The 25529-nt window shown below is 41.9% G+C and overlaps 1 protein-coding gene across 2 annotated transcripts in view; it reads left to right on the top strand.

Moving 5' to 3' along the window:
* GRIN2B (glutamate ionotropic receptor NMDA type subunit 2B) overlaps nt 1–25053 on the top strand; it is a 408813-nt gene extending 383760 nt beyond the window's left edge. For both annotated transcript variants that reach the window (XM_079140030.1, XM_079140031.1), the window contains 4 exons: nt 13697–13857; nt 15613–15800; nt 18386–18624; nt 20888–25053. In XM_079140030.1, coding sequence (XP_078996156.1) covers nt 13697–13857; nt 15613–15800; nt 18386–18624; nt 20888–22744 — 2445 coding nt within the window. In that variant the 3' untranslated portion in view covers nt 22745–25053. The remainder of the gene's footprint in view (nt 1–13696; nt 13858–15612; nt 15801–18385; nt 18625–20887) is intronic.
* The last annotated feature ends 476 nt before the right edge of the window (nt 25054–25529 follow it).

The raw sequence follows: 25529 nt of genomic DNA, 5'->3' as shown, positions 1-25529 counted from the left end.
TAGTTTTTCCTCCTGTCAAACCACCTAAATCGGGCAGATATTTAAGAGAAAAGCTGAATAAATGGGGTTGTGGCTTGTCAGATCTTAAATTGTAAAGTTCTTTCAATACTTATTTGGCAAGACATTTACAAGCCCCTGATGACTCCTTGTCTTGTGTTTGAAAATAGTAGAGCAGGCCCCTCCATGTGTGTGTATGTTAATCCAGTGTTGTTCTCTGACTAGTGAGACCCAGCTTCTTAATCAGCCAACTGTATACTGAGCACTTTCTATTTTCCTGTGTAGCACTCAGTTAACCCAAGGTAGCCAACCCTAAAATAGAACTATTCATACTTTTCATTTATAAAGGGAACAAGAGGCAAATAACAGCAAAACAAGCTCATATAAAGGAAATATTGAAAATACCAATAGTTTCTTGAACTCTCCCAAAATAAGTCCTATAAAACATTATCTCTTAAACCATCTAAGGTCTTTTGAATCTCAATTCCAATATCGTTCCATATCCTTATATCATGATGCATAGTAGGTGTTCATCTACTATATTAGAATGAATGATAATCCTAAAGTGAAACGCAACTTACATAGTTAGAATGATTTTCAGCAACAGGGTTAAAAATAAAAGGGTTTTTTGGCTTAACCTTTAGTCACTTTGAAAAATTAAATTCCATCCCCTACCAATGTTGTTATTGATTTTGTAGCAGTCTCCTCTATACTGCATTGTAATCAGAGGCCTATTACTGATAAGTTAGGCACTGAGGACTCAGGTATGAAGGCATCTGCCTTACCTTACCACTGACTCTACTGCAGTTCCTATGCAGTGCAGGCATCTGAGACATGTGAGGCAAGCAACAAAGAAGGGAGGGAGGGGATGAGAATAGTGGAAGGTGGTTTGGTCTTGGACAGGTAATGAGCTGCCCAGGTGTCTTCTTCCTCCTCTGTATAGTACAGAAGTGGTTCACCTTGGCATTTCTCAAACTCTATTGTACAACCTACAAGCATAAGAAAAATAACAGATATTCTTTTTAAAAAAAAATATGGCAGAATAAGTTTGAGGAAGTAATATGTCCAAGGTTAAACAAGTTTCTTTACCAAACGACTGTGAGAGCCTTCTCCTGTGATGGTTCACTGTGAACCACAGAAGGGGATGCAGTATGCACCATGAGGTCACTCAGCCGCCTCCTGTGATGGTGAACCCCAGGAGGAGATGCAGTATGCACCCTGAGGTCACTCAGCTGCCTCCTGTGATGGTCCACTGTGAACCCCAGGAATAGATGCAGTATGCACTGTGAGGTCACTCAGCCGTCTCCTGGAGTTGACATTCTATCAACCGAAGTATCCCTCATGTAGGGCTGACTTTATTGACCAAAACAAGAAGTTCTGCTGTGCTGTAAATGGGTCACAATGTGACATGTGTGCACATGCTGGCATTTCCATTTCTCGATTTGGAACTGACTGATCTGATCAATTGCCGGGACAGCAGAGGTGTGCCTGTCCCCAGACTTGCCTCTCCCTGGATTTCTACTTACCCCAGTCTCTGATTGCCACAGGCCTTTGGTAGTCCTAGCCCCAGCCCACTTCATGATTCCGAAGACACTGGTGCTGTGTCACAAACCTCAGGTTATTATGATAATAACTGGAGCACCTCTAAATACATGGAAGCATCTTGCATTTGAAAAGTCTGGCAGTAGCCTTCAGTATTCACCCCCAAATTATGGGAGCTGCCAGAGCTTCTGATGCAGCTTCAGAATCCTGGTTTCCATGGTGAATCCATCTGCCTCCTTTACTTGAAATCTTTAAAGGCCATTTCTCCTTGCTTGCACCCACAGTTTAAGAAAAAAATCTGGAACAATTCCCTTCATTCTCTCAGGGCAGTCTGAGAAGTGGAGTGGAGAGGAAGGGAACAGCACCTTTTTGTAACAGTCTTGCCTCAAAGTAGGTTGAAGGAGCACAGCCAAGGCCACCTGTTACACATGGGATTCCTTGAGTATACAACTGAATGCCTCTGTCCTTACACCTCTCTTTCATTTCTTCTTCATGTTATCCATAATCATCCCAACTCTGTCACATTTTTGGTGCCAACGAAATATTCATGTGCATTGTCAAGTTCTAAATCTGACAAGCTCTTGTGGGATCTCAGATCTGATATATTTTTTGAAGGAAAAATGGAGAAGATGCCAGGAAAGATGTCCTCAACTGGCCTGAGGACAAATTAACTCCTCAATCACCAGGGAAGCCAGACTAGCACTCTATCTGTGGAACACAAGCACTGGTCCGTGTGTTGCATGGTAATGTATTAACCAGTAAGCAGTGCACTTTGAATGGGGTCTTTAGTATAATACATGTATTGGTATTTAAACTGTTCAGTATATCCCTTCATCAGGTCATTCATTTGTTCCCATTGAGAGACTACTAAGGGTCTGGTACTAGTCTAGGCACTCGAGATGAGGCAGTGATCAAAACAGATAAAAATCTTGTCCATTATATCACATTCTAAGGGGAGAGGCACAGAAAATTAAAAAAGCAATTATACATAATGTTAGAAGGTGTGATCTGCTATGGAGAAAAAGTAGGGAAGTGGGAAGATGAGTATTGGCAAAGGAGTTGCCATTTTTAAATTGGGTGGTCAGGTAAGGCCTCAGTGAGATCATCAAATCTGGTTTGAAGATAGTGAGAGAGCAATTTCTGTGGCTCTCTAAGGCTCTCTGGGTGGAGAAATGTGTGCTCAGGCCAGAGCTGGTCTGGGTGTTGGAGCCTCGGGGGCCAGCAGGGCTGCTGAGGAGGGCAGCCAGGAGTAGGGGAAGAGGCCTTCCATAAAACTTCAGGATACAGGTTTTGACATGGTAAAGTTATATGGTTAAACTAGAAATAGATCCATTTGCCTACCTCTGTTAGCTCCAGACCTCAGCTATCTAACATATAGTACAGAGGCTAGGATCTGATCTTCTAAAATATTTCAGGGAGTTTTTATTAAGGCTTATTTATTCAATTTTTTTTAAATTAAAAGAAATGTCTGGTTTTATGTATTAAGGTCATTGTTGTGAGGGAAATTGATAACTAAATTTCAGGAAGTTGCAGAACTGGTTTTTTATTTTCTGCAAGCTCTCGTTCTGACACAGCAGGAGATAGGTGAGAGAAGCAGAGAAAGACCCAGTCACCCCACCACCTCCTCTCCTCTGGAGCCTATTACAAGAGCCTCAGTTCCACACTGAGCTCAGAGAGGCAGAAGGCTTCTTCCAGCAGCACAGCATCCGGAGCCATGAAGATATTCTAGAATGGTGGTGTGGCCAGAGACAGGAGAAGGGCAAGCTCTCTGGCCATCTCACATCTACATGCAGATTTCTTAACATGTAAACTTAAAGTATGTCTGCTTCCATGGACATTTATAAAACTGATATTGAATAAAGGGAGCAGAAATTATTAAGGTGTTGAGTGCTTATTATATGCCAACTCACTTTTTGGCAGTACCAAGATGTCTTTGGCTCATCAGGGACTCAGGAGGAGAATTAAGTGAACTTTGGCACTTCTATTATATACATCTATCTTCTATCTACATCTGTAATGTTGTTATTGTAATTCAATCACCTCCTTTGAATGAATTTGAACAATATTCTCTTCAATGAATAATTTATAATGAAAGGTAAAAATAATTATTTATTCCTCCAACCTCCATTCTGTCTTATAACTTTCATGAAGGTGAATAATCTGACTTATTAATTCATCACTATATCCACAGCCAGGTTGATTCTAGGATCCATGTTTGTAAGTGGAAGTTTTTAGTGGGCTGGTATCCCTTATTTCTCAACTTGAAATATTGTTACAATTCAGTTTCAAAGCTAAGGGACATATTTATTAAGTCACACAGTTAATAAATGGTAGAGCTCAGATCTGAACTTAGATCTTTGAACCCATAACCCATATGTATGCTTTGTGTTCTATCACTAAATTGTCCTTTCAACATAAACACATATGACCTCACTTTCACATCTGTCCCAGGCATTTATAGACCAGAGGAGAGAGAAGGAGGTCATGCCTAGAGAAATCTACTCTTTGCGTTATCAGCTGACCCTCTGTGGGCCCAACAAAGGATCACGGTGATAGAGGAGGAAGGAGACCACTTCCTGTCTTTCAGATGCTGCTCAGAGCCTGAAATCACACACAACTCACTTCATTCTGGTTGGGCAATAGGATGTTATTATGGGGAGATTTCATAATGGACAGCATGGTTTGCTGCAATGCCCTGGGCTAATAAAACCAATGATAGTTGCTATCCTTGCTTTATAGGTTCTGGGAAAATTGGGAAGATCAAAAGAGAGAAGAGATGGGAAAGACTTTGGGGACAGGGGACATATGATCCATCATTCCCACTCTTAGTATTTATCTTAAAGTAGTGAAGCCTTATGTTCACACAAAACCCTGTATGTGAATGTTTATGGCTACATTAGGCACAATTACCAAAAACTGGAAGTAAACCAACACAATAGAATACTACTCAATGATGAAAAGAACAATCTACAGATATATGTGATGGCATGGCTGAATCTAAGGGGCATTAGAACAAGTTAAAAAACCAATCTCAAAAGGTTACAATACCATATGATTCTATTTGTATGACATTCTGGAAAAGGAAGAGAGGACAGATCAGTGGTGGAGTGAAGGGAGAGTGTTTCTTTAAAGAAGTAGCTCAGCGAGTGTTTGGGGTGATGGAATTGTTTTGTGTCTGGACTGTGCTGGTAACTACAAGATTCTATGCCGGGTTAAAATTCATGGACCTGTACATCAAGAATAAAGTGATGATGATGCTAAGTCAATAATTTGAAAGTACTATTAAAATACAGAGTAGCAACAAGAATAACAGTGATGACAGGAGGGTTCTGCAGTGGCAAAAATGTTGTCTCTGCAGAATTCTGATATTCTACCACCTCTTCCTCAGCAGCAGCACACTCTGAAAGCCACTGTTGTAGCAGAGCCCTCCCTGCCTTTTCTCTGGGGTGGCTAAAAGGGCTGAGTGGCATTTGGGCATTGATTCTCTTTGTGATTCAAATGTAAAATCAGGAGCAATGGAATGAATATTTATGTATAGATTGTCAAACTTTGAAGACAAAAGCCCCCAGCTTCTGTGTCTCATGAGGTTGGATTCCTGAAAACAGGAAGTTCAATATCCTTTTGTGCAAGGTCATGGCACTGGTGGCTCAGGCTGAATGAGAAAAGTCATCTTCCAGGCTAGCCAGGGCCTGAGAAGGCACTTCCTTGCCACCTTCTTAGGAGAGTTGCTGTCTTGGGTGCTGTCATTCACCAGATCTGACTGTAATTAACCTCCTCAGGAGCTAAGCAGGAGGTAGTTTTTTCTGGTGCTCAGAACAACATTCTGGACCCCAGAGGTCACCAACATTTAGGAGATGTTCAGTTTTGTTTTCAAAATCTGCTCTTTCTCTTGGCATCATGGCCTCAAAGACTTCTCCACAAATATGTCTCTTTGCTTCCACTGTGGAAACTAACTGGATGAGAGGAAGGATCTTAAAGCAGAGAGCTCTGCTGATGTGAACAGATGTAGACATTCCATCACACCATTCTTGTCCAACCATTCTCCCTGCCACCTTCAATCTGGCCTCCTTCCTGAAGCCTTCCAGGAACTCTAAGATAGTGGTAGCCTTTCTTTGGGATTTTTTTTCTTTTGGAAAGAAAAGATTGATCTACTACTGAGCTGTATACTCAGACTTTTTTATTTTATTTTGAGACAGGGCCTCGGTAAGTTGCTTAAGCTGGCCCTGGAATGGGTAATCCTTCTGCCTCAGCCTACTAAGTAACTGGGATAACAGGTGTGTGCCACCACATCTGGCTCTCCTTTGGAATTTCCATGGCAGTGGTCTACACTGCTATGGTCTTTGTATGTTAACTGTTGTATATGTGCCACATTTCATATGCTTGAAGATCACACCAGTGTTAGGTGACATTTGGATTCTTTCTTATTCATCAGAGGCCAGACCCCCCTCAGCTCCCATCTTGTTCCTTCTAGATTGTCCTGCATTCTGACAACTGAGGACTCTTTCTGGCACAAAAACCCTGTCTTGTCATTGTGACAGAATTCTTGATTGCTTCCAGTGATGATGACAGTGATGATGACAACAATAATCATGATAACAATAATAGCCAACATACTATACTTATTGTTTATTGGGCACTATGCTACCATGCAGCCCAAATTAGCTGGTTAAACATTCCAACTTTAAGAGTAGGTACTAATATCAGCGCATTGCACATGAGAGGAAACTGGGACACAGAGAAATTAAGCAAGTTGCTCAAGGGCACACAGCTATCAAGTGGCAGAGACAAGATTTGAACTCAGGCAGTTTGGCTTCAGAGGCTCTGTTGTTTCTCATAACTTAGCGTGTGGACTCTGAACTCCTTTGCACAGAATTCACCTCATTTTGAGATCCAGGCCCTGCCTCCCTCTGCAGCTATGTCAACCTCCAGTCACCATGGCTGTGTCTACTAGGCTTTGGCCATAATAGGTCCCTGGTGGTCTGTGATCATGCCCAGGTTTTCTCAGAATCTTGTGTCTTTGAACAGATTGCAAAACCACTTTGCTTCTCTTGTCCAAATGGAAAACTTTTCTCTCAAGTCTCAGCCCCAGTGCCATAGCCTCTCTGGTGTAATGTGAGACAGTCCTGTGCCCTGGATTCCCTCTATCACATGGGCCCTGTTGCTCCATAGCACCCTAGTCACACCCAGCTTGTTCCCATGTCCCCTTGCAGTTGCTGTTTCCTGGGCCAGATACACACTCCCTGTGATCTTTTTATGTCTGCTTCTTCCTATCATTCAGGCCTCAGTTCAGGTGCCACCTTCTCAGAGAGGCCTTTTCCGGATGGCCAATCGGAACTTGTTCTGTCAATCCCTCCTTATTCCATTATACTGCTTTGGTTTCTTTTTAATACTTCATTTTCACTCATCGAAATCATCCATGTTCCAGTTCCCTGTTGCTGCACAGCAAACCAGCCCCAGGTTTAGTGGCTTCAATCAAGAGCCATTTCATTGTATTCCACTGTTTTGTGGACCAGATGTTTAGATAAGGCTTGACTGAGTGACTCTTCTACTGCATGTGGCATGGAGTCACATGATGGGGACTGGGCTGGGCTGAAGGGGTCAAATTGACTCTACCCTAATGCCTGGTGTGCCTGCTGGATTGGCCAGAGGCAGGGCCCTGCTGGGACTGTGGGCAGGAGCACCTACAGGTGTGTCTACAGGGTGGTGGCCTCAGGATTGTTGGACTTCATACATGGTTGACCCATTCCCACAGAGTGAGGTTCCATGAGGTTGGGAAAGCTGCTTATACTCTGCGCTCAGAGGTCCCAGAATGGTACTTCTGCTACTTTCTATTGGTTGAACAAATTACCTAGGCCAGCTGAGAATCAGGAGGAAATAACCTAGGCTTCATCTCTTGATGTAAGGAATGGCAGAGCTTTTGTGCCTGATTTTAACCTACCACATTTTTTTTTTAAATCAGGTTTTTTTTAATCTGCCATCCTTCTTTACTATGTAATTTTTTTACAAAGCCAGATCTTGTTCTTCTGCAGCATGTAACCTCAGCACCTAGAATTTTGTCTATGCACAACAGGTACCAAGAAATGCTTGCTGAATATAAATGAAAGAATATATACATGAACAAATGAATGAATAAAAATGTAAATGAAGAGGAAACTGAATGAATGTTTACACTTCTGACTCTGGAATGTCAACTTCTTAAAAAACAGGGTCAGATTTTTTTCTTCATCTTTGTATCATCATTTCTTAATATGGTCCTCAACACTAATCAATGCTTGGTAAATATCTGTGAAATGAATCGATATATTCTAATTATTATAGTTAAAGGAGATAATGTTATTCCCAGCACATACATAGGTATTGAATAAGAGTGGCTTTATTAATGAATTAATAATTCCCTATACACAGGAAAATCAACATATATTTACTTGATAATAATGGAATAAAATAGACCAGATCCCTACCTCCCTGCCTTGTCCTACTCCTTTAGCTTAACAGCAGGCTCTCTAGTGTGGAAGTGGCAGCCAAGAACAACCCCAGGGCCCTGTAGTCTGATCACCTCTAGGTCAGGCAGGGACTTTCCTCCTGGCCTTCCAGCACCTTTCTTCTTGCACTGCAAGAAGAAAGGCCAATTCTCTTTGAGGTCATTAAGATGGAGGCAGAGATGACAATCTGAGCCGCTCAGAGGGCTGAATTGTGATTCAGGGCTGCTCTCCAGGAGGATCAAGTGAGATTACAGTTCCCTTAACATTCTGGGGTTGTTTTGCCCTTGTGCAAGTGTGTGCTTACAGTAATTGCTGGGAGCCATGTGTTGAATACAGTGGAAACGGAGGGAGTTAACATCTGATATGCTAGAAGGGGAAGGAGACCCTCGCCATGTGGTCCCTGTTACAGTGTGTGGCTCTCTCCCCAACAGGCAGAAGGAGGACTATTCTGACTGCATCTGAGCTGGCAACTAACTTAGCACCCAGGGGTCACATCTCATGTTGTCCCACTATACCATGTGACCTTGAGCAATGTACTTAACCTCTCCAAGGCTTTGATTTCCTCATCTGTGAAATGGGACTAATTCCTAAGTTTTTTCTCTTCTGTGTGTTTTTTTTTTTCCCTATCCAAATCTGTTTTAGTAATTCCAATCTGAGTCATGCCTAGAAAAAGATCCTAAATTCAAGAAGCCCTCTGATGGCAAAACATAATAAGGACTACTGTTTGAAAAAAAAAAAAAAATTCCCTACTTTAAAATCAGACAGAGATTTTTAATCTCATTTTAGATGCCCCATGTATAGTGGACTTCTAATTTCTTAAAAAAAATTTTAATTTGTTTGAATTAGTTGTACATGACAGTAGAATGCATTTATACATTTTGATAGATCATACATAAATGGAGTATAATTTCTCATTTTTCTGACTATACATATTATAGGATCACATTAGTCATGCAGTCATATATGAATATGAGGTAATAATATCTGTTTTACTCTACTGTCCTTCTTACCCCAAGCCCCTTCCCTTCCTTTCACTCCCCTCTACTTAATACAAAGTAACTCTGTTCTTTCCTATTCCCCCATTATTGTGAATTAACATCTTTTTTGGAATGGCTTATTTTGCTTAGCATAATATTCTCCAACTCCATCCATTTACCAACAAATACCATAATTTCATTCTTCTTTAGAACTGAATAATATTCCATCATATATACCACATTTTCTTTGTCCATCTATTGAAGGGCACCTACATTGGTTCTACAGTTTAGCTATTGTGCATTGAGCTGCTGTAAAAATTGAGGTAGCTGCATCACTGTAATATGTTGATTTTAAGTCCTTTGGGTATAAACCGAGGAGTGGGATATCTGGGTCAAATGGTGTTTCTATTCCAAGTTTTCTGAGAAATTTCCATATGCCTTCCATAATGGTTGCACCATTTTGCATTCCCACCAGTAATGTATGAGTGTACCTTTTTCCCCACATCCTCACCAACATTTATTGTTGCTTGTTTTCATGATAATTCCATTCTGATTGGAGTGAGATGAAATCTTAGAGTAGTTTGGATTTGCATTTCTCTGATTGCTAGAGATGTTGAATATTTTTTCATATATTTGTTGATTGATTGTATTTCTTCTTCTGTGAAGTGTCTGTTCAGTTCCTTAGCCCATTTACTGATTGGGTTGGGTTTATTTATTTATTTATTAATTTTTTTGGTGTTAAGTTTTTTGAGTTCTTTATATATCCTAGAGATTAATACTTTATCTGAGGTGCATGTGGTAAAGACTTCCTCCCAATCTGTAGGCTCTCTCTCTCTTCTAATTTTTTAAGGTTTTTTTTTTCTTTTTAAAGATTCTTCCCGTCCTATTTTAAGACAGTTTAGTTCTTAACAGTTCTAAATTTTATTCCAAACCAAAGAGCAATGATTGCCACTCAAGTTAAACAATAATGCCTTACAGCTTGGGGTTCGTTTTATTACAAGGGCATTTATTGGAAGCATCAAGATATTTGGAAAACTTTTTTCCCCTTCTTTCCCATGGGCCTCCTTGAACATACAGTTCTTCACGAATGTGAATTTTCCTAAAGTTCAAGTTCCAATGACAGTTTTTAAAAATCTGTGTTTTAGTTAAACCTCACAGATCATATCAAGGGAGGATAAGAATTTTCAAAGAAAAAGCCAGCTCACTTTTGCTTCTGCTTTGGCTAATTCTGGGGCAATGTGCTCTCCCTGTTGGCCCCCAGACTGGCCTAGTTTAAGGAACAAATTAGAGAACAAGACTTTTCAATCTAAGGGAACATTGTCTTACATAGGACAATTTTAGATATTAGAACTTCTTAGCCAAAGAAGCAGCTAACAATTTTGAGAATCCACTGTGTGCTAGATGTGGTGTTAAGTGCTTTCTTTCATTTTATCTTATTCATTAAAACAGTACTTCCAGACACATGGGGCTCCACAAATATAAATAATCCCCCCCACCCCAATCCTGCAGCTGGCCTGAGACAGCCAAAACTTAAATCCAAAGTATTTGCAGATTCTTTCCACAGGACTGTGTGAAGTTCATTCTTCCCATTACTGGCCCTTTAGTTTCTCTGATTATTTTCTTATGAAAGATACTTAAACTATGTAAGTCTTGCTATGCTATTATCTAATTTGTTTTTTAATAGCTTTAATTTATTTTCAGATATTTTCTCCCAGTTGGTGGCTTATCTTTTCATGTTCTTAACTGCATCTTCTAAAGAGAAGTTCCTAATGTTGAAGTCTAATTTATCTTTGATCTTTTGGTCATTGTTGGGTTTTTTGTTCTGTTATGTGGATTGTGTTTGGTTTAGTGTTGTATATAAGCAATCTTTCTCTAAATCCAGGTTACAAAGATTTTCTCCTAGAAGTTTTATAATTTTAGGATTTACACTTTAGATATACAATTTACTTTTGAGTTAATTTCTGTACGTCTTCTGAGGCATGGAATAAGGTTCTTTTTTGCATGCAAATATCTAATTATTTCCACACCATTTGCTGAGAACTAGCCTATCTGCTTTAAATTGCCCTTGCACCATATATGGGTGGGTCTGTTGGTGGGCACCATCTTCTATCACAATGATCCTCTCTCAGGGCCAGTGCCTATATCATTCCTGAAGCTTTACAACAAAATTTGAAGTCATGTAGTATAATTCCTTCAGTTTTGCTTCTCCTTTTCAAAGTTTTCATGTTATTCTAGACAGTTTATCATTTCTTTCATTTATTTCTTTAGGAATAAAGTTATAAAACAACATCTATAAATCTAAAGACAATTTAAAATTAAAAATTATTATAGAACAGTATAGAAATTTTCTATCTGGAGCTTCATCAGGAAGTGAGGCACTCTGAGTTTGGAATTCCATTTGATTAATCAAAAATTATTTCATGTACCTTGCACAGACTGCCAATTCTCAAAAGAAAGCTAAAGTATAAAAATTTATACTTGAAATGTGTTGGACAGGATTACAAGTTTTATTGATGTTTTACAAAGTACTTTGGGCCTGGGGTAGCTTAGTCATTGTGAGCATCAGTTGTCATTACTCTAACAAAGTGGTGACTTACTGACTGAAGGGGGTTTATTTGGTTACATTGCTGCCTACCATGCTATCTACTCTGGTTTTGATATGGAAGCTACCTTTCTTCACACATCTGAAATGTTATATCCAACAGTTATATGCAAAGCATTCTGGTGTCTCTCTCTTCCAATAAAGCACATCCCTGTTTACGTTAAGCTTGCTGTCTTCTGGGGACAACGAGGGGCAACTATTATTTGGGACAGTTGAGCACTGATCCCTGCCACTGTGTGATACTGAGCAAATTACTTACCCTCTTTGGGCCTCAGTTTCATCCTTTGTCAAACGAAAAGTTTAGACAAATTGTTCTGGTGTTGCACATTCAGCTCTGACATTTTTCGAATCTTCTATAGTGTCTTTATTAACTTAAAAATTACAAGACTTAAAAAATACACAAAAATTTTAAATGACGAGTCCAAGGGGGAGCTTTTGCAGTCAGTGGGCTTTTGATGCATCCAGACTGCCAACACCACTGCACCAGTCTACTTTTAACTATGGCCACACCGACTGCTTTTAGGATGGCCATTTATGGCTCCTGGTGCTGTGATGTTCTGTGACCTATGAACCCCCCCACAACCCCTATTTGGAGATGGAAAGGAATAACTTCTAAGTCCAGGTAATTTTGAAGCTTCAGAGTTTTCTTGAATTGGCAGGTTTGATTTCAAATATATCTCCCAGGTAACTAGTACAGTATTGAAATCAAGAGGACTCTATTGTCTTTCTTATGCCAAGGCACAGAAGAGCTACTCCGGTCATATTCCATATGATAATTGCTCTAGTTACAGAATAAGAATCACCAAGAGCCCAAAGTTTACTAGGAAATGCAGAACATAGATATGAATTTAAAATAACATGATAGCATTTATTGAGCATGTACTGTATACCAGGTGTTGTATCAAGCACTTTTGATGCATTATATAATTTCACTTTCACAAAGATCTTAAAAACTAGGCATTATCAACTCCCTACAGATGAGAAAATGATGCATAAAGAGTTTCTGTTACTTTTCCAAGGTTATACAGTATTAAGTGGCAGAACTGGTCTTCCATTCATATCTGTTGCAATCTTGACCTTGAACTCTTAATGACTACATCAGAGACTAGCTCTCATTACTTAGCCAGAACTTTTAGAGAGTAATTGAATTTTTAGTATGAATTACAGTGATCCAAAACAAAATAACAAGTGCTAATGGATCACTCTGGGTAAACTTGATAGAAGAAAGAATCCACAGAAGGTTTCCTGGAGAAATTGCTTTGAGTGATATTTTGAAATGAAGAACATGAATTGGCCTAGAGACAAGGGTGAGTTTGTGCTGAGGAAATAAACAATGAGACTATGAAGATGCAAATGAACAATTATGTGCTCAGAAAGCAACTTAAAGACTTAATCATTCCAGGGTAATAACCAGAAATAAAACTGGTGTCATGGAGTGAAAATCCAAGAGATTTCTGTTTTTTATGGTAGACACTAGAGATCCACTCTCAGAGTTTAAGCAAGAGGAGAAACATAATCTAAATTCTATGTAATTCTATAATTTATCATACAATTCATGTAGGATAAATATGAGCTTTGAATGTTCTGAAAGTCAAGAGAAAATTTCTTAGCAAAATATATTTGATACTCAACGCATTATCTTTAGGAACACAATATAACTCACCTCACTGAGACCCTATAGCCTTAATAGTACAATGACAATGTATTTAGTTTCCTAAATTAAGAGGCCTGGATGCAGATATTTCCAATTTTCAAAAAGAAGGGTGGCTATTCCACCACAATTATGCTAGCTGGCCCATCATCCCTGGTATTGTGCAGTGTGCATAAAAGGAACACACAGGGGTTATAGAGTGAAGTCAGGGTTGGGCAAATAGAAATCTCTCAACAATATGTATTAAATTGAGTTGAATTGAAGTCCACTTCCAGATAGTGATTGCCGTGGGCTCCTGAGTGAGGACTAATGTGTTGGGTGAATTACAGTTGGATTCCTTCCATTACAAACCCACTAATGCTAACTTACTGTCTCCTCACATTTTCTAAAGCATTTTATTTCTTTCTATCTCTTTCTTTCCCTCCCTTTCTCTTTCTCTCCCCAGTTCCAGAGACCTAATGACTTCTCACCCCCTTTCCGCTTTGGTACTGTGCCCAATGGCAGCACAGAGAGGAATATTCGCAATAATTATGCAGAAATGCATGCCTACATGGGAAAGTTCAACCAGAGGGGTGTGGATGATGCTTTGCTCTCCCTGAAAACAGGGTAAGAACTGCTTCCCATCTCAGAGTGTTTGATATGTTTCTCATATCTATTAAACAAGTATTGAATCAGATGCACTAGTATACCATGCATGACACCACATAACATTAAATCAAAGATGACTTTATTTGCTCTTTATGGATCTCCAAGTTATATTTGACAATGTGATTCAAGCCCATGTACAAAGATTCCTATGCTATTACTTCTGCATTTTCTTTACAAATTATTTTCTATTTATACTAATGTAACCATGAAATGAAAAAAAGAAGGAAAATAGAAGAAAATAGAAAATAGAAAGAAAAATAGAAGGGAAGAGTCAAGGATAAGACTCATTTGTTACTCATGAAATAAAAACCTATACTCTAAGATATGAAAATGATGGTTCTGGTGTATTATAGACAGAAGAAAAAGTGTAAAAGCTTTTAGATAACAAAAAGTAAGCAAGTGTTGACTGATCTCCAATTCCAGCCTTTGTTGGTATTCTTTGTGACCCAGCTCTAAGAGTATTTGTCCATTAAAAGGAGTTCATGAATTACAACTGTCCCTGTGCTCATTTGGTGTCCAGAAGCAAGACCTGTGGAAAGTGATAGGCATTATAGAAGTTGGGATTTGGGGGTCAAGGGACCTTAGAGCTGTTCTCCCTTGTCACATGATGACTAGCAGCAGGTGGACTTCCTCTCAATGTCCCTCTGCTGCAGGTCTGAAAGTCACAAAGGCACATGGTTACTTACTATACCATCAATAAATCTGCAACAGATTTCAGATGATTCGATTTGGACTTGGGGTAGGTCAGCTTTGGGTAGTCTGAACCCCAGCTCTCAATCATATTAGAGCTTTGTCTCCACTTTTCTCTAGGGTACCTTTTATAAAATGGCCCATGGTTTATCATGGCAGAAAGGACTGTTTCTGTTTGTTCGTTTCTCAAGGGGGGACTACTTGCTTTGCAAAAGTGCAGGGGATGATATGTTTTTCTCTTTTCAGTCTTCCCTATTACCTGTAGGGTTTTATGGGATTTCCTTCCTCTACCTTTGTTGTGTATAAATGTTGGTTTTCAACTTTGATTCATGCCTTCCTGCCCTTACTCCAAGGCCTTTCTCTAGGTGTTCCTACCTTGTCAAGGAGAGCACACAGAATGAAGTCCTTATCTGCTTAGGAATTTCAGAGATCTGAGTTCTTCCATGTGTTCCCTTCCCTTGTAATCTCTCATTTGCTCTTGTTCGAGCCTGTGCTGCCATCACCCCGACCACTCACCTCTGTCCTTGTGCTGTACAACAGAATATTGGAACCTTCCTGACCACAAAAATAGCATTGCACATCTATTGGAACACATACACCTACACTTATCCCCACTCTGGACTGTAATGAACTGAGAAATGAAAAATGTTATATAAATCTTACCCATACTATTTGTTATCATTGTGGTGCTTACTTCTCATTATTTCTGTTATTATTTTTATTGATTCCTTTTTACTCCTTCTCCTTTTCAGACACAGCTTATGAGTTGGCTTCGGGCCCAACGTACATTCTTATCATTCCCAGTGGGAGGGAAAGATCACCTCCTTTCAACCTGAAATCACATAAAGAACAGCCTGGGATTCAGGTTTTAGATTCTGGCAGTAGTCCAACTTGAGCCTTACTTTGAACCAGTTCTCTACATAGCTTTCCAAAACCCTGCTGCCTCATATTAATGGCCCCATAGGTAGTTTTGTTCTGAAATTCCTCCTCTGGATTTTGTTTGTTTGCTTCTTTCTTGTGCAGGAAGCTGGATGCCTTCATCTATGATGCAGCAGTGTTGAACTACATGGCGGGCAGAGACGAAGGCTGCAAGCTGGTCACCATTGGCAGTGGCAAGGTCTTCGCTTCCACTGGTTATGGCATTGCCATCCAAAAAGACTCTGGGTGGAAGCGCCAGGTGGACCTTGCTATCCTGCAGCTATTTGGAGATGGTGAGTTAAAGAAAGGGAAAGTGCCCATTTGTTCTTCACCAACGACTAGTCCAGAATATCAACCCTTCTTCCATCTCTGTTCCTTGAACCTGTGCATTTGCAAAAAAAAAAAAAAAAAAAAAAAAAAAAAATATCTCACAGTACATGATGAAATTTGAGGTTATGTTAGATTCCTAGGGCTGCCATAACAACAGTGACTTAAACGAAAACTTACTGTCTCACAGTTCTGGAGACAGGAGGTCATAAATCAGGCTGATGGTAGGGTTAGTTCCTCCTGAGGGCTGTGAGGGGAAATATTTTAGTCCTCTCCCCTAGCTTCTGACAGTTAGCTGGTAATATTTGATCTTCCTTGTCTTGTAGAAGCTTCACCCTGATCCTTACCTTCATGTTCACATGGCATCCTACATGTGTGCACATTTTCCCTGTGAACATGTCTGTGTCTGAATTTGCCTTTTTCTTAAGGTCATTCATATTAGACTGGGATACCACTGTACTCCAGTATGACTTCATCTTAACTAATTACATCTGCAGTGTCCCTATATCCAAATAAATCACATCCTAAGGTACTGGAGGTGAGGACTTCAACACATACATCATCGAGGGGGGGGCACAATTCAATCCATATTGGGTGAGGATGAGGGAGAAGATGAAAAAAGTTGATCAAGAGGTGTGTTTCAAGATTGCAGGGTATAATCAGACCTTCCAGAATAATGTAGGAGTGACTGGTAGTAGATGTTCCAACCAGTCATCTCACATGTGGCCCAAATAGACTGGAACTGTGGAAGGACTCTTTTCTTTATGTGCTCAGAGAAATGAAGGCAGGGTTGTCTACTCTTTCTTCTCTTCTTCCTACCTTGCTCTTTCAACTGGAATACTTAGGAGGCAGGCCCAGGGTCCACAAAGGCAGACACCATAAGGCACTCGCCTGTGTCATTCTGGCAGCAGAGGGAGCAGCCAACTTGCACTGAGAAAAATCTCTTCTGTTTCATTATACCCTTGTCTTCTGCATTTCTTATCACTTTATTATCCAAAGCACCTACTCTTCCTGTCATCCTCACAGAATCTAATCCAGTTACAGATGAGCAGCCTCACTCCACATGGCTCCACAGACCATCAGCCAAGTGGTTCTCTAAATTATGTCTGCAGAATCTTTGCTGTTAGGGATGAGATCAGAAGCAGAAAACCAGAGGTAGATTCCCAGACTCCAGGTGAAGTCAGCTGCTCCATTTGCTAGGAAGAGCATAGTTTGATTGTGTAAAAAGTGATTGTATGAAGATCAAAAGAGCAGGGGGGTAGAGCTGGAGGGTTTCCAAGACCTGGTGTAAGAGCTTCTGTAATTTTAGGGTTGTCACTTGCAGGCAAAAATGGAGCCTTGTACTCATGAGGAAGAACAACACCAGAAATGATTTGCAGAAGTTGCCAGAGTTTTAATCAGATTATACAAAGTCCAAATTTTTAGCCAAATTGGAAGTATTGGAATGGACAGTCTTCTTCATGATATTTTCTGAATTGTGCTTGTCTAGGATAAGAGGCATCCTAGGGCACGTGGTTTATTTCATTTCCCGTCTGTCTAGAATTTCTACCTTTCTAATTCCTAGTATCCAGTGAAGTAGATAAAGATCATTGAAATCTGACAGAATCAAAATAATCAAAGTATTCTTAAGCAGTGTTACAAGCAGGCAGATATGATTTGGGTGGTCTTCTTTTATTCAAACTTACTCCTCTTTTGCTGTTATATATTTGTATTTTCCTCTTCAACAACAAATCTGTAAATCTGAGGGACCCTAGGGAACCAATCAGTCTCTTTGCTGATCTCTCTGTCTCTCCTTTCCCTGCCAAGAGTCTGTTCTGTGCAATTGTAAGAGCAAGTTTCTGAATCACTTGTTTGATTATGTTAATTCTCACTGTCTATATAATAAAGTGCAAAGTGCTTATTCTGACACTGACATCCTCAGAATTCTTGCATCAGTGTTTTTCACTTGGCTTCTTTTGCTGACTATTATTCTGTTTAAACTGTTCCTCATGCCTCTTCTTAAGCAAGCTTGTATTTTCCCACCTCCCTCCCATTGATCATGCTATTTCTGCTGCCTCGAGTGCCTTTTTGTAAAATATAAACTGAAATTCATTCATCCATCATGCTCAATCCCAGGAACTACCTCCCCCATGAAAACCCACTATCCACCCTCTATCCACCAAATTACTTTCACTAATTTGAACTCTTGTTGCCTGCATAACAGATAGCGTGTCATATTGATCATTTATGTATATCAATTAACGCTGGGCAGGTAAAGGGGAGCAGTGGCAATGTATCATGTCTTTGAATTACCTGTAGTATTTTTATTACATTTTCACTGAATACTTATTGAATACATTGATGAATTAATATTTAATGGTATTAATAAAATTACTGTTAACTTTCTCTATTCATTTTCTTTGTGTCTCCTTATCTCTTTCTCTCTCATATTTCTCTCTCTCTCTCAATATTTCTCTTTCCCCCACTTCTCTACTTCTCTCCTCTCTTCCCCCTTTCTCTGTTTTTTTTTTTTTTTTTTTTTTTTTTTTTTTTTCCTCTGCCCTGTCTCCAGGGGAGATGGAAGAACTAGAAGCTCTCTGGCTCACTGGCATTTGCCACAATGAGAAGAATGAGGTCATGAGCAGCCAGCTGGACATTGACAACATGGCAGGTGTCTTCTACATGTTGGGGGCAGCCATGGCACTCAGCCTCATCACCTTCATCTGTGAACACCTTTTCTATTGGCAGTTCCGGCATTGCTTTATGGGTGTCTGTTCTGGCAAACCTGGCATGGTCTTCTCCATCAGCCGAGTAAGTGCTTTGATTTAGATGCCTAGAGCTTGTTAAGGATAGCTTAGCCTAGCACTGTGCAAAACAGAGAGACCCAAAAGGGCACCAACTCCAGCCTTATGTTGCTAAAGCAAGAAACTACATCATGCATTTCACTAGGAGTTTTTGTGATATTTCAAATGGACCAAAAAGATGGGTGATACTATATTTCCTTTAAGAAATACTTTTCCATGTGGGATTTGGGCATTTGTTTCTCAGTAAGAACTGCCAGATCTATCAAAATGGAAAGTCTGGTTTTTCTCCAAATGGTTTTCATCATCATTAGTCAATTCTTTTTAGGCTATAATAATAATTTAATTCTTTAAAAGAATCACATTTCTATGTAAACAATGGAATGAAACATCTCTCTCTTATTCTAACATAAAAGATGTATTAATGGTGGTCTCACTAATCCTATGTTTTAACCATGAGTGGAGTATGAAGAGTTGAAGAGCTTAACAGGACCTTCAGAAATAAGTTCTTACTCACAAGAAATTTATATTCTAGAAACTTCCTTAATTGGAGCAAGAGTATTAACTCTTAGGTTACTCTTTATTTAGGTCACTTCTTCATTCCTAGTCTAAAGGGAGACATCAGGGAGAGTTTTATATATGAACAACAGCTCATAGGCAGGAGTTTCAAAAAACAAAGTGAACCTCTTTAAGTTTTATTAATAAGGTTGTGGAGCTCACTCATGTGCAGTCAACTCACAATACCTTTTGGGATTGAGGTCCACTTTCCAGATATGACCAACTTTGCCTCAAATGGAGTTATGAAAGTAAATGGATTTCTCATTAAATCGTTTCATCTTTTGCTCATTTTCCTGTAGTATTTCACTGATAGGGAACAATTTCTCCATTTCCCCTCTGGCTGAGTTGATTCAGATCATTCATTAGCACTGGAACAGGAGAAAGGAACTTGCATTGGTTACAGCTCCAATCCATACTGTTTCACTGCACAAGCTCTTCCCCAAGGCCCCAGACAGGGCAATCACAGAAGAAGGGGAAACTGGTGACCTGTAATAGAACTCCCATTTGTACTCTTTGACATCATTGGTCCCTTTACAGATGAAAAATACTTGGCATTTTCTCCAGGTCATAGACAAGAAGGGTGACACAGTAGGACAAGGAAGAAAAGTAGAGTGTATCTTGAAGATCTTTGACCTTGTGATGCCCCCCGGGACAATAGGCTCCCTTCTTTTCCACTTAGCTGCATACTCCTTCTAACCTTCTCTGCTCTTATCCCTATCCATGGGAGAACATTCATTTCCGAATTATTTTCCCTTATTGTAAAGTCACAATTCAAAACCTCCTCTTCAATACCTTCTCTTGCTATTCTTCACTGCCCAATACAAAGAGTTGTACATAGAAAGCTTTCTATCAATGCTAATTTGATAAAACATTATTTATGATAATATTAAGTGAACAATAAAGTGTAAGAAGAAAACTGGGAGTTAAAGAGAGAATAAATGAGAGAATTAAACAAGGGAGTTATTTATTCATACTCAGTATCTGATGTTTATCCCAATTTTCCCTCCCATGGTGTAGGGCACAGTAGGAGAAAAATTCTTCTTTGACCCCGGGCGTCCTAATTCTCTGTGTGAATTTGATTCGTGCTTGACAAAGAACAGAATTGTTCAGCTGTTAAATGGTGACCAACATTCTAAAAAGTGCTCAAGTTTTGTCAAAGCTGGAAAAGAGTGGCAATTGTGAGCTACTGAGCTCCCTTGTGCTTTGCTGCCATCAGCAGTGACCAGCCAGAGCAGAGCATCCTCAGTGTCTGTAAAGCATTGCCACCTACTTCCAGAAGGTTGACAATGTTTTTTTTGTTTGTTTGTTTTTGGTTTTTTTGTTTTTGTTTTTGTTTTTTTTTTTTTTTGCTGTGAGTTCATATCATGACCTTGTTTTTAAAATGTGAAAATCTGGGCATAGGAAGAAAAATCAAGTCAGTGGTGGAGCTGAATCAAGAACGTCATGTTCTATGATTCCAGTCTATTTGCTCAAGTGACTTGGTACAGCCAAGGCTTCTCTCTGATGGCCAGGTCACTAATCTTAGCTCATGAAATGAACTTCACTGAATTCAAGGGGGTGATTCAGACAATCTTCTAGCTACATCTTGTAAGAGTAGATGAAACTGTCCGCTTTATGCTTTCTCTGACTTTTAGATAATTCCTGATGGTAGAACGTAGTTTATGGTCATTTTTAGCTTCCCCGGATCTAATCTGTCCCGTGGTATTTTGCTTCAGGGTATCTACAGCTGCATTCATGGAGTGGCTATTGAAGAACGCCAATCTGTGATGAACTCCCCCACTGCAACCATGAACAACACACACTCCAACATCCTGCGCCTGCTCCGCACCGCCAAGAACATGGCCAACCTGTCTGGTGTGAATGGCTCACCACAGAGCGCCTTGGACTTCATCCGCCGCGAGTCATCAGTCTATGACATCTCAGAGCACCGCCGCAGCTTCACGCATTCCGACTGCAAGTCCTATAACAACCCACCCTGCGAGGAGAACCTCTTCAGTGACTACATCAGCGAAGTGGAGAGAACGTTTGGCAATCTGCAGCTGAAGGACAGCAACGTGTACCAAGACCACTATCACCACCACCACCGGCCGCACAGTATTGGCAGCACCAGCTCCATCGACGGGCTCTACGACTGTGACAACCCGCCCTTCACCACCCAGCCAAGGTCCATCAGCAAGAAGCCCTTGGACATTGGCCTGCCCTCTTCCAAACACAGCCAGCTAAGTGACCTGTACGGCAAGTTCTCCTTCAAGAGCGACCGCTACAGTGGCCATGACGACTTGATCCGCTCAGACGTCTCTGACATCTCCACCCACACGGTCACCTATGGAAACATCGAGGGCAATGCAGCCAAGAGGCGTAAGCAGCAGTACAAGGACAGCCTGAAGAAGCGGCCGGCCTCGGCCAAGTCCCGAAGGGAGTTCGACGAGATTGAGCTGGCCTACCGCCGCAGACCGCCCCGCTCCCCTGACCACAAGCGCTACTTCAGGGACAAGGAAGGGTTACGGGACTTCTACCTGGACCAGTTCCGAACAAAGGAGAACTCCCCTCACTGGGAGCACGTGGACCTGACCGATATCTACAAGGAGCGGAGTGATGACTTTAAGCGCGACTCCGTCAGCGGAGGAGGGCCCTGTACTAACAGGTCTCACCTCAAACACCCGTCGGGCGACAAACACGGCGTGGTCAGCGGGGTGCCAGCCCCTTGGGAGAAGAACCTGACCAACGTGGACTGGGAGGACCGGTCTGGGGGCAACTTCTGCCGCAGCTGCCCCTCAAAGCTGCACAACTACTCCACGACGGTGGCAGGTCAGAACTCGGGCAGGCAGGCGTGCATCCGGTGTGAGGCCTGCAAGAAGGCGGGTAACCTGTACGACATCAGCGAGGACAACTCCCTGCAGGAACTGGACCAACCGGCTGCCCCTGTGGCGGTGACGTCGAACGCCTCCACCACCAAGTATCCTCAGAGCCCGACTAATTCCAAGGCCCAGAAGAAGAATCGGAACAAACTGCGCCGGCAGCACTCCTACGACACCTTCGTGGACCTGCAGAAGGAAGAAGCCGCCTTGGCCCCGCGCAGCGTGAGCCTGAAAGACAAGGGCCGTTTCCTGGATGGGAGCCCCTACGCCCACATGTTTGAGATGCCAGCCGGCGAGAGCACCTTTGCCAACAACAAGTCCTCAGTGCCCACTGCCGGACACCACCACCACAACAACCCCGGCGGCAGCTACATGCTCAGCAAGTCGCTCTACCCTGACCGGGTCACGCAAAACCCTTTCATCCCCACTTTTGGGGACGACCAGTGCTTGCTCCATGGCAGCAAATCCTACTTCTTCAGGCAGCCCACAGTGGCAGGGGCGTCGAAAGCCAGGCCGGACTTCCGGGCCCTTGTCACCAACAAGCCGGTGGTCTCGGCCCTTCATGGGGCTGTGCCAGGCCGTTTCCAGAAGGACATCTGTATAGGGAACCAGTCCAACCCCTGTGTGCCTAACAACAAAAACCCCAGGGCTTTCAATGGCTCCAGCAATGGGCATGTTTATGAGAAACTTTCTAGTATTGAGTCTGATGTCTGAGTGAGGGAAGAGAGAGGTTAAGGTGGGTATGGGAGGGGTAGGGCTGCGGGTCGTGTGGTGCGCATGTCACAGAGGGGATCGGGGTGAACTTGGTTCCCATTTGCTCCTTTCTTGTTCTTTTAGTTTATTTATGGGATCCTGGAGTTCTGGCTCTTGCTGAAGGCAACCTTGGTGACCAGCACCATCTCTCCTCCTTTTCACAGTTCTCTCCTCCCCAGATCTGTGTGCCATTCCTGTTCCCATAAGAGGGTGAACCGAGCCCTCTCAGCATGGGAGGGTGCAGAGGAGAAAGGAAGTACTGCATGCGAGCTTCCTCCTAGCAGGGAAGGAAGAGCTCTTTGTCATCTACCTTGAGTGAAGCCAGGAGGAGCAAAAGGAGGCCATGTGAGCATGGGAGTAGCTTTTCCCAAACTTATCTTTCTGTTTAGGTGAGGAAGCAAAAGCATCTAAGTGAGACCATTTAGCATACTGCTTGTGAATGAAAAGAGGCTTTTGCTAAATTCTATTGGGTGGATGACATCTGCCTAGGGATGGTGTGCCAAACAGAGGGTGGGAGGCCTTGTGTGTTTATATATAAGCCAAAAAAAAAAAAAAAAAAAAAGTTTGCTTCAACTCCAGGAGACTCATTAATAGTGAACTGGAGTGAAAGGTCTTTGGTGGAAGAGGGGATTCCTGAACAAACTAGAAAGTACTTTATAGTGTTCTGTGGTGCATTGAAGGCAACAGCAGGGGATCATGTGTGCATGTATGTCCATGTATACTTGCACACATGGGCAGTCAGGTGCCTCTAAATGTAGAGAAGGCAACTTGACTCATTGTGCTGATTCCTTCCATATCCCTGAGCAATGCACTCATTTTGGCTTATATACAAACAGAGATGGCCATATGTTACCTGAGTGTCTGCTGTCTCTCCCCTTCACCTTCCTGAATGAGGAATGGAAGTTCTTGACAAAGAAGATGCTGTGCTATAGACAAAAAGGAAAAGGAGACAATCCTACAGAAGCAGGATACTAGAATGATTTTTCATTGATTACCAGTAAGTTCCATTAGTTTGCGCCAAGAACTTTCTAGGAAGGCTAAAGGGAAACAGAAGCAGCCATAATTTTCTTGCCCACACTTGAGAGCAAAAGACTCCAAAAAGCTCTGTTGAGCTTTTAGACCCTCAACTGGTCAAGGTTTGGGGAGGAGCTCAGTAAGGATCTGAGAAAGAGGGGAGTCATTTGCGGTAGGGTAAGTGAGAGAGGGGGATGTTTTCAATGCTTTGATCCCTTCTTACTTAGCCTGGAGCTAGAAAAGCAGGCTTGTTCCCCCAGAACTGATGACAACTGATAGGGAACAGACAGTGAAGAGCATGAGCCTGCCCCCGTGAGCACTGCTCGGGAGGCCTGGAGAGAAGGGAATTGAATCGGAAGTGGGGAACGGTAGGCGGGAGGGACTCTCGCACTACCTCCTTGGGCCTGACTCCCTGGGAATGTGACTTGCGCCCAGTGGGAACTCTCTTGGTAGAAGCCCTTCCACCTTCCTGCAACACCTCTGTTCCCTCTCAGATTGTACCATTCAAAAGTAAATATATATATATGTATGTGTGTGTGTGTAAAACTCCAAGGATGAGGGTACTGGCAGTTGTGATGCCCCCTTCACTAAAAGTTGGAAAATTGAGAAGGGAAATGAGTATTTGTCACTGCCGGTCCTGGAACTTGGGGTGGGGGTATTCTATGGGTCAGTTCCACTGTCCTGCCATCCTCCTCTAACAGGGTGGCATCCAAAGAGCCCCGGGTCTGTTTGGAAGCTTGACCACAGGATCGCCTTGTTGCACACAGGACACATAAACCAGAAAGGTGCTCATCCTCCTCTGGAAGGAAGCTGCCATGTCTCTTCACGTCACATACTCCAGGGCTGCTCTTTGCCTTCCTGATCGCCCTGCCTCACGACCCTTCCTCCTTCCCCGCCCTCGACTGCTGTCCCCCGTCCTCCTCCTTGATTTTTACCTCAGTATCTTTCATTTTAAAGCCAACTGAAGGCCTTGTAATGCTTTGTTTTCTTTCTAAAATGAACGTGGGGGCAAGGGGCTGAACCTCTCACAGATTTGGAGAGAGGAGCACGGAGTGCTTTACCTTAGATTCAAGGAAAGACTTTGAGAGAGAGGACAGAGGGCGTGAGGCGTCTCCAGGAGGAAGAACGAGAAGGGCCATAGAAACATCGCTTCACCCTGGCTCTGTCCAAGGGTCAGGGGCTCATCCCCTCACTCTTCCTCTTACCTCACCCCTTTAAAATAAAAAAAAAAAAACCAAACCAACTATCCTAGCGAACAGCAATCTAGAACACAGGGGGCTCTGTCAGTCTCCACTGGTGACAGAAATCAAGATGGTGTTTATTTCATATGTAAATATTTTGTTTTCTAATTAATTTTGTATAGATAAAGTGTTCTCTTGTGAGTATTCAGGGTGTTGGGCTGGAGGGAGTGGGGTGGGGATGGGAATGAGGGGGAAAACAGTGTTTTGTTACAGGTTTTCATTTTTCCGTTGGGGAAATTGTTTTGTATGGCTTTTGCTTCAGGGTGTCTGGAAAAAGTGAATGTGAATGGAAGCCACTATGGTGAATAAGCCAGGGGAAAGTAGTTTGTGTTCATGCCCCGCCCCCGCAAACCAGTCTTCCTGCTGATCTTTGAGAAGTGTTCATGCAATTTGGCCTGGGCTTTGCTGGGTCCAGTTTGGCTCCTATCAGAGCCCTGTCTGACTCCAGTCTTCTGGGTAGACATAGGGTACCAGCACTCCATCAAAGACAA

This window comes from Sciurus vulgaris (assembly GCF_902686455.1).
Source record: "Sciurus vulgaris genome assembly, chromosome: 5".
Classification (NCBI taxonomy): Eukaryota; Metazoa; Chordata; class Mammalia; order Rodentia; family Sciuridae; genus Sciurus; species Sciurus vulgaris.
This window is presented reverse-complemented; position numbering and strand designations above follow the sequence as displayed.